At 40.3% G+C, this 10,057-nt stretch overlaps 1 protein-coding gene across 1 annotated transcript in view; it reads left to right on the forward strand.

Annotated features, from left to right (window-relative positions):
• The window catches only part of garem1 (GRB2 associated regulator of MAPK1 subtype 1), a 12,250-nt gene extending 2,927 nt beyond the window's left edge, over positions 1 to 9,323 (forward strand). The window contains exons 3-6 of the mRNA XM_015374954.1: positions 595 to 725; positions 4,324 to 5,523; positions 7,977 to 8,131; positions 8,213 to 9,323. Coding sequence (XP_015230440.1) covers positions 595 to 725; positions 4,324 to 5,523; positions 7,977 to 8,131; positions 8,213 to 9,047 — 2,321 coding nt within the window. The 3' untranslated portion in view covers positions 9,048 to 9,323. The remainder of the gene's footprint in view (positions 1 to 594; positions 726 to 4,323; positions 5,524 to 7,976; positions 8,132 to 8,212) is intronic.
• Positions 9,324 to 10,057: the final 734 nt, after the last annotated feature.

Consider the following 10,057-nt stretch of genomic DNA (forward strand, 5'->3'; position numbering starts at 1 on the left):
CAGGAACCGGTTTTCGATTCCCATCCCTAGTTATCGGCTACATGAGTTTTAAAATATCGGCATATCGGATATCGGCCAAAATCCCAATATCGTGCATCCCTAAAAAAGACTAATACAAAGTGAATCCAGTAGAACTTTTTATTGCCTACCTGGAATGGGTGACAATAGTTGAATAAACTTTTGGTTCCCAAAATGGTATCGGTGCCCTATTTGTTGGTACTCAATTTTAGTGCTAGATCAGGGCCTGATACTGGTATTGGTATCGATGCAACACTAATGATTAGCACATATCTACACCAGAAACTAAAGGCGCAGCTTAAGCTTTACATAAACGATTAGATGCTGTGGTAGTTTCCACTAAAAAGTTGAAATTAAAATGAACAATTCTGCAAAAGTATGAAATGATCGGCATTTTTCATGTATCTCTCTGTCACCACACCGCTGCAGTTTGTACTTTTTTTGTACTTCTCTATCACCATGGAAAAGTAACAAGGTGTTGCTACTCAAACACTGTTGTGGATGTCTTATAGCATGCTTGACCTGTTTTGTTGCACTAATTTGTGTTTTTTTTTTTCTCTCTTATATCAATTTAAGGTCAGTTTAAGCTACTCGAGCAGGACAGAGATGTCAAGGAGCCTGTGCAGTACTTCAGCAGCGTGGAGGAGGTGGCCAAAGCATTCCCTGAAAGAGTCTACGTCATGGAGGAAATCTCTTTCAATGTTAAGGTACATTCAGTCTGTACTTAAAAGCTGGAATATATGGTCACAACAAATATCTCATTATTTATAGACATTACCAGTCACTGAAGCTTGCAAACATGATCTTCAACTAATTTGGTGATCAAATAAAATCTTTAACTTTTGTATACAGACTAAAACACACCATGAGTTTAATCACCATGAGTGGATCATTTAAGTAGCAGCGTCATCTGGTGGGAATGCCTCTTTATTTGGGAACATACCAGAGAAAATTACAACATTGTGCAATAAATATGATCTTATTTTGTAGTTTTAGTTTCCCCTGGTTCAAATTCTGGGAAAAAAATCATCATACGCACCTTTTGCTACCAAATTATTAATCCACGATTTGTAACTTAGTGAACAATCAATAATTGACCAACGTTTGATTGTTGATCCGACTGGATCTTAATCGTAAAAAAGTGTGTTTAATTGTGGAATGTTCATTTTAGCTATTTCCTTTTTGGATCATTCAGAAAAATAAACAATAGAGTAACTGACTGCTAAAAGCTTGAGCTGCTGCCCTGAACAATATAGCATCAATTGATAAAAGTAATGATTAAAAACAAAGTAAAACTGTCAGGAAGAAATAATCCTAATTATCCTTGTTGTACTTAGCCTTATTTCAGCCAGTTTAACTACAGGGCTACAACTAATGATTATTTTGCAAAGTGATTAACCTGTTGATTATATTTTTCCGATTAATAACCAGATACCCAAAGGTTCCTTACAGAAGACTATTTACGAAATTAATTAAACTAAATCTTTTTAACTTTAACTTTTTTTTTTTTTTTTTACAGTTTTGGTATAATTACTGTACTAACCAGGTTGCTATGTCAGTTAAGGCATGTTTTAGAGTCTCTATACTCCATGAAATGATTAATTGATTACTAAATGAGGTGATGATAATTTCAATAATCGATTACCACATTTAATTGTTTCAGCCCTTCATTACAATGTTCTGTAGAAAGGGAGAAAACCACGACCGCAGCACACCGTCTGCTCTTGGAATTCAACCATAAGATTAAAACAACAGGAAATATTTTCCCTTTTAAAACAAACCTTTTCAAAGGCTTAATCTTCCTGGATGTTGATGACCTGCCCATGTTTAGCAGGAGCTATGAAGCTACACAAAGAGCAGCATTCCTTTTAGAGCTTATTTATGGCTGCCTTGGCTCCAACAATAAATAGCTTTAATAGCTTCAAGTAAATCAGCCAGTTTCTGCCGGATGCTTTTTGTGATGCTAGATACTCAAAATAAGCTCATACCATTAACTAGTTACCTTTAAGGAATGTCGGCTGCACTGGTTTGCACCTGCACACTGTAAAGGCTGACACCTAAACAATAGAAAAGTGTCGCCTGTTACATTTTTTTTAATTAAAAACACTCTCTTGAGCAATTCTGTGAACTTCAGGCAGCAAGTAACTCCGACTGATTCCTCCTGACAAAATGTTAAAAATCATCATTTTATTGTTAGATTTATGTTAAAGCTGTTTTGCTTTTTGAGGGGACAGCTTTTTTTACTTTATATTCAGATGTGTACAAAAACTAAGATGACTGTGCCCTTCAATGCTCTGGGATGATGTTTTTCACAGCCGTGCAAACATCTAATTTGTTAATTCAAAATATTTAAATGATGTGGAGGAACAACATTTTAAACATAACCTCTTTAAACACACTGCTTCTCTTATATGATACGATGGAAAGAAAGAAAAAATGTAAGCCAAGGTATCTGTAAATGAACGTTTGTCTTTGGATGCACATCCCAGAGGCTCCATGGTGCCATATTTATCAATTCACTTATGTTCAAGCAGAGGCACTGAGCCAGGGAGACGTTACAAAAAGAAATGTGCATCATGTATCAAGATGGAGGGAGAATAAGGCTATGTTCACACTGCAGGCCTAAATGCTCGATTCTGATTTTTTTGCGAAATCCGATTTTTTTGCGTTGCCGTTCATACTTCCAAATATATACGACTTGTATGCGAGCTCCTGTGTGAACTGCAATTGTACAATGCAAGTGTCCCGCATGCGCAGTAGAGGACGCAATGACGTCACAGGCCAGCATGCTCTTTTTTTTCCGGAAGTAAACATGGCTGTCTGTGCCGGAGCGCATCTAGCGGTCTTTTCCAACCATAAAAACACAATCTTTTCAATATGGTTAAACATAAATACTGCTCTCCGCATCATCATCATCTGCTATGGTTGTTATTTTTCTTGCCGCTTCTGCGTATCAAGATGCAGAATAGCAACCTTTGTCAGGGATTAATGACGTCCAGGTCGGATAGATGCGACCTGGCCTTTCGGACACAGGTTGCATTTGAAAAGATCAGATTCGTATCGGATTCAGGACCACATAGCCAAGTGGCCTGGGTCGCGTTTGAAAAAATCGGATCTGTGTTGTTCAGAGGGCCATGATAAGATCAGATCCAGGTTGCATATGGGCAAAACAAATCGGATTTGGGTCACTTCAGGCTGCAGTGTGAACGTAGCCTTAGTCACAGTGAAATCTATGCTGAAAAGCCACCCTGAGAGGAAGAAGCTGCGGCTGTTCTAGGCTAAATTTATCAGGGGGGGCAGAAAATTCTCATAAATCATATTATTTTTTTAAAATATTAAATTTAAAAATGGGGCCTTAATGATATATTCTCAAAACAAAAAACGATATTAATCACAAAACTAGCTCAAATAGACCTTATGGTTAGATTTAAGATTTTTAGACTGTTAGATCGATGCCTCTTAGTTCAGTGCAAAAACTGATCCAAAAAAGTGAACATTTAAAATAAATGTATTTGTCCTTAAACTGTGCATATAAAAAATTTTTTTCTGCCAAAGGAATTAAGATTTCTGTCCTCTAAATAAGATAATTGCATATTCTCCACTTAAGATAATTGAGATAATAGTTTTTTTTGTGTTTTTTTTTATAATAATAATAATGGACTTATATTTAACATTTGTGTATTGTTTGCTTTCAGTACAGGAGTCAGAACCTCCCATTGGAAAGAATACGATACTTTAGAAATAACTTAAATCCTGATTCCAGTTTGCAAATTAAATCTGGAAGAAAGGCCTTAATATTTGAAGTTATGTGGTCAAGGTGAAATTAGGACGACTGCAAACCTGAAAACCCTTTTTTCTAGCTTTGATTTAGGGGGGTGGCAGCATCATGGTCTGGAGTTTTTACTGCAGGGCAGAGCAGTTGACTTAAAAAAAACAAAACAAAAAAAAAACGCAGACATGATGAGGAGACAATGATGCAATAAGACATTCGTGAGGATTGTGAAGCTTGGGCAGTGATGGTAATCAATGGTTTATGGTGGAAGGTGGTCTGTAAACTTGACTCTGTCTGACTTATGCAATTTAAACTATAATTGTACAAGATACAAAGCAAATGCTTTTGAGATTAAGGTTTTCTTTATTCTGCCTGTCAGTAAATGGAAATAACTTTAGCCATCCTAACCAACCTAAAACAGGAACAAGCTGATATGATATATTGGGTGGTAGAAAAGGTGATGTTTTTATAGAGTGTATATAAACATTTAGATTCTTACGGTTTATTGGTCTCCTGCTTTACTTTGTTCGCAGATGGCATCCGGGGAATGCAACGAAGACACAGAAGTTTATAACATAACGCTAAGCACTGGGGATGAACTGACGTTAATGGGCCAGGCTGAGATCCTTTATGCAAAGAGCTCTAAAGAAAAGTCCAGGCTCAATACGATTTTCAAGAAGATCGGCAAGCTGAATTCTATCAGTAAGATCGGGCGAGGGAAGATGCCCTGCTTGATCTGCATGAACCATCGCACCAATGAGAGCATCAGCCTGCCCTTCCAGTGCAAAGGCTGGTTCAGCACCTGCAGCCCGCTGGAGCTCCAGATGCAGGACGGCGAGCACACCATCCGGAACATCGTGGAGAAAACCAGACTCCCCGTGAACGTGGTGGTGCCCAGCACCCCGCCCCGCAACCAGTACGACCTGCACCTCATCCGGGAGGGCCATCGCTACAAGCTGGTTAACATCCAAACCAAAACGGTGGTTGTGTGCTGCATCCTGCGCAGCAACAAGATCATCCCCTTCCATTTCCCCTTCCACATGGCCATGCCCAGGTTCATCGTCCCAGAGGAGCTGCTGCTGGGAGAGCTGTGGTTGGAGACCATGGTGCACCGCTGGTTTTCCTTCTGCCAGGAGCAGTTCGACATAGACGACTACTCTCGGGCCGTCCGCGACGTGCGGGCCGACTGGAACGACGACGGCAAAAGCCCAAAGAAAAGCAGCGGAAACGGCAGCTGCGGAGGGAACGGTGGGAGCGGCGGCCCCAACGGCTGTCCCAACCACAAACGGGTCCCCAGCTCTTTGACTTACGCCCGGGACGAACTCACGCAGTCTTTCCACCGGCTTTCCGTGTGTGTCTACGGCAGCAACCTGCACGGGAACAGCGAAGTCAACCTGCAGGGGTGCATGACGCTGTGCGGCGATTGGGCCCTGCTGCCGTCGGACAGCAGCCAGTCCGAATCCGGGGAAAACGAACACTCGTTCCCCGAGCTGTTGGACTGCACGAGCCAACATGCAAATCTCAACAAGCTGGACGTTCCCTATGAGGAGCTGTGGTTGGATCACCTGAGAGGGCAGAATGCAAAACCCTCTCCTGGTGAGGCCATAAGAGCCACAAACAGCGACTGCGCAACAACAGCGCCGCCATCGTATCCAGTCACATGTCCTCTTGGTGCCATAACAAGCTTAGATGTTCCTCTTACTCCTCCACCTGTCCCACCCAAGTCTGAAGCTGTGAGTATAATCTAAGATCCTAATTATTTAGAAGCACATCGGTCACCGAGTCCTCGTTTAGAAAGAGATCAGATTATGGGAGATGGGTTATCAGCCGATATTGATCCATCATTCTTATCTAACTCTACCCATTGTAATTCCTCTAAACTTTGATCTTTAACTATTAATCAATAACTGTAAATATAAGTCACTTGAATGGTTCATATTTGAAAGCAGTTGCTTGATAAGTTTTAATTGTTTAATGGTTACTTGATTGATGTTATTCAAGAAAAGATAAAAAATATTGAAGATGTCTTCTGAGCTTTTTAAAGATTGCAATCAACTGGTTTTAATAGAACGTCTGCAGTAGCTTTGCTCATCTGGTTTTTAAAGAGTCTGACTTGGATTTCCTTCTGGACTTTGACCGTAATCAGAGATATGCTCTGATATAAACCTTTCCATCATGGCTCTGGCAGTATATTCATAGTCACTGGCCTGCTTTAGTAGGTTTTAATCCAGTTTTTGCCCTTTAATTAGCTCCATCCATCCTCCCATCCACACTCACGTTACAAACAAGGTGGTTTTTATTGTTCGGTGACAATGGTCAGCGATAAATCACATTTTTTTTTATGAAATGTTTTATCTTAGAAGCTGATGGTAGAGTTTTTATCTTTTAATATGGAGCCAACAAAATGCAGCGTAACCCACGGTGCTGTTATGCAGTCATGCTCTGTAATCATCAAGCAAATCACTGAAAAGAAACCTGAATATTTTCTCTGATCAACATTTCAGTGGTAGCTGAACATCAGAGATAAACCTTTGATTCCTTTCTGCTTGTTTGATTAATGAAGAGTTAATGATTGAATAGCAACTCTCTAGATAAGTCAATTTTTCTTAAAATAAGTGGATTTGTTCTTGAATTGAGAAGGTAAAAGAGACATTTTGCCAATGGAACAAGACAATTTACATTTAAAATAAGAAAACACAATCGTATTGTCTTATTTCATGTGCAATTTATCTAAATATCTTATTTTAAAGTAAAAATACTTAATATTTAGTAAAAATACTGATTTAATTGGCAAACTATTTCATTTACCTACTCAAATTAAGAGTAAATACATTTAATTTAAGAATTTTTTTACTTATTTCTAGATCGTTTTTCCAGTGTTCATAATGAAAACCTGCTCAATCTATGCTGAAACCTCTATATAAAGCAGTCGGTTACTAATAAGCGGTGCTATAATTAGGTTTCCTTTAGTGAACAAGTCATGCTGTGTTACAGAGAGGAAATCTTTTATTTTTTTCCACAACCTAAACGTCACTAATTCCTGCATCCTGATCTCTCAGCTCTTCAACACCTTCAGCAGCCGTCAGTGCAGTTTGCTTTGCAATCCTGATATAAGGGGCCACAGATCAGGTTGAGACACTTCGATAAGAGAAAAGTTAAGGATTCTGAGTTATTGATCAATAAAAGGCAGTATATAACCAGGACGGTAAGGATTCCTGGTTTTTAAAATATGTTCATGGTTGCATCAGGTCTTTGATTTAACCTCTGTATAAATCCAATCAAAGAAGCACAGAGGTCAAAGGTAAATTTGGAGATATTTGGAGCAGGAGGAAGTTATAAAACATTTTCTCAAGCTATAGATTAATGGAGCGGTGCCAAAAATAACCTTAGCCAAACCTTAGCTTAGAAACGGTAAAGAAAAATCAAACAAATCCTTCATGTTAAATACTTGAATAAAAAAAATGAAATGGAAATTACAAATGTCTTTATTAATATAGATAATATAGAATATGTCTGGAATATGTATTTATCAGAATAGAATAAGGTACGGGGGGGGGGGAAACAGCACAGAGTTTATATGCTGCATTCGCTGCTTTCGGTGCATCATGCTTAACCCAGCTTTTGATTTGAGAGAGGAGAGGAAGCTTTGATCTGTTCCATGTTTTGCCTTAAGAAGGTCTAATTTTGGTTTTTAGGAGGTTTTAGCTTCTGCAGAAATGAGGATGAAGACTAAAGAGCAAAAACCACAGACCTTTAAGTACCATGAATTCGGTTTCATAGGCTAATAACTGATATATTCACGCTGCAGGGAGTTTGCAATGTTTTTCTTGATTTGGATCCAGCAATATAGAGCTGATGGCAAATCATTGTAATAGATTTCATATAAGAAATGTTTGATTTGATCAGATCTTTGGAAGAAGTTCAGGAGAGGAAGGAAGGAAGAGATCCTCCTGAATCTGCAGAGCAGGTTGATGCTCCTCTTTGCATGGTGCTCCTTAATATTAATGTTTTTCCCTCCCGTCCTCGTTTAAGACCTCGTTTGTCTTCCTCCCACAGCCGATCGATGAGCAGCAGTTTGTTCATGTCACATTTCAGCTCCCCTCATACCTCATCCTAGATCTTTAAATGTTTGTTGACTAAAAATGTTTATATTTCAGACTGATTTAAATGGATTTGATGCCTTTAGGTGAGGGAGGAATGTCGGCTTCTGAATGCTCCCCCCATCCCTCCTAGAAGTATGAAGCAGCTGCCATCTTTGCCCATCCCATCCAAGCCCCGCCAGCAGGACACTCGGTCTCCAAGTCCAACGCTTTCCTATTATTCTTCTGGGCTCCACAACATGTAAGGGTTTCAAACATTCTGTTTTTTTTTTTCAGGGTTATGGAAAGAATAATTAATGAATTTTGTATTTCTGCTTATCAGCGGAGCAGTTGAGCTAGAGGGAGGCGACCTGCAGGAGCAAAGCGCCGTCTGCTACCCCTGCAGCTGGGGTAAATCCGCCAGCGCAGAGAAAAGAGCGGCTTCTCCCTGTGGAAGCCTGCCATCAGACCGCGTGTCGTCCCGTTTGTCCTGGCCCAACAACTTCACCGGAGGAGACTCGCGTTGCACGGACGAGTTCGTCCCCGCCAGCTGCCGCAGCTACTTCAGCTACCCCAGGAAGAGGACCCCGAGTTCAGCGAAAACCTGCACCTTCAGCCTGGACGACTTCGACGGGCGAGAGCACGCACACCGCAGCGGAGAGTTCAGCTCGCAGAAAGAAGCCCTGACCCAGACGTGCACCAAATCTTCCAGTTACAACTCTGAGATGTACAGAAACAAGCCGATAAAAGAATCAAACACTAAACAGAGCTTATCCTGCCCCATCTTACCACCAAGAACACCTAAACCCAGCATGATCAAGAAGTGCCCAGATCCAGATGCTGTCTGTGACGCCCCGCAGGGCGCCGTCACTCCAACTGAGCTGGGCACCAATGAGATGGGGTCCAACTCTGTAGCTCTAACCTTCCCCTCTCTCTCTGCCACCACGCAGTGGCAGCCGCCTCCAGACTTGTCGGGCATTTCCATCGAAGAGGTATCCAAATGTCTGAAGTTCATCGGCCTGCCGGACGACATAGTTTCTCTTTTCGTGTCGGAGAAGATCGACGGGAATCTCCTCCTGCAGCTCACCGAGGAGATTCTGTCTGAAGACTTTCAGCTGAGCAAGCTGCAGGTGAAGAAGCTCATGCAGTTCATAAACGGATGGAGACCCAAAATATAACCCGATGAAACAGTGATGCCTTCAGTTTATATGCTATGCACAGAGAGCCGCACACCGGCTCCTGCTTTTCCTTTATCTCCTTTACTACATCATGGGGGGGGGGGAGCAACACGCTGCGGTCGGTTCGTTTCTACAAACCCTAACGGAGTAAAACTATTTGGCACTTTCATAAAAGGCATTTTTACTGTTTTCATCCGCAGCCCGTCAACGTTTATCACATTAACAAAATCAAACACTTAAATCAAACAAAATGTGAAGAATTTAAGGATCTTTCAACCTTAAAATATGAATTTTTAATGGCACAAACTACATAATATATCTATAAAGTGACAAGGTAATAAAAGCAAATCCAAAAGATACACTATTCCCAAGCTAATGGGTTTTTTTTAAAAAGAGGTTTTGTTGAGATATTATAAGCACTTTATATCTTACCTGCAATAGCTAACTCTTTTCATGTCTTCATTTTAATTTTTTCTCTTCTGTTTTATAGAAAGGGACAGCGTCCATAAAAACAAGTAAATGTCGCCCAGTTCCAGGTTACTTGGTCACGGTGTCGGAAGCTAGCAGCTAGTGTGAGAGGAGCTAAAGCCAAAGCAGGCTATCATCCTATAACATCTCCATCCTGTTATGGGAAACATATTTTATGAGTTCTTCAATGTTTATTGTTTGCGGTAAGAAAAAAAGTGACACTGAAGTTAAAGATTGTGGCTAAAGCATGTAAAGGCCTGTTCAGAGGAGCTTCTGCAAATATGTTTCGACATCCGCGCAAATCCAGTATAACGTGAGAGTTTATGAAAACCTGGTCCCAGATTGAAAGTGTGCAATCCCATTCATCTTCATAGCGCCACCTCTCTGTAGATCCTAGGGCTGCAACTTACGATTATTTTGCAATCGATACATCTGTCAATTATTTGACAATTATTTTTATTTGATTAATAATCGGATAGCCAAATGTCCCTTAAAGATTTTTTATGAAATTAAACATTTTCACTTTAGTTCTGGATATCTAT

Source organism: Cyprinodon variegatus, unplaced genomic scaffold, assembly GCF_000732505.1.
Source record: "Cyprinodon variegatus isolate N-32 unplaced genomic scaffold, C_variegatus-1.0 Scaffold111, whole genome shotgun sequence".
NCBI lineage: Eukaryota > Metazoa > Chordata > Actinopteri > Cyprinodontiformes > Cyprinodontidae > Cyprinodon > Cyprinodon variegatus.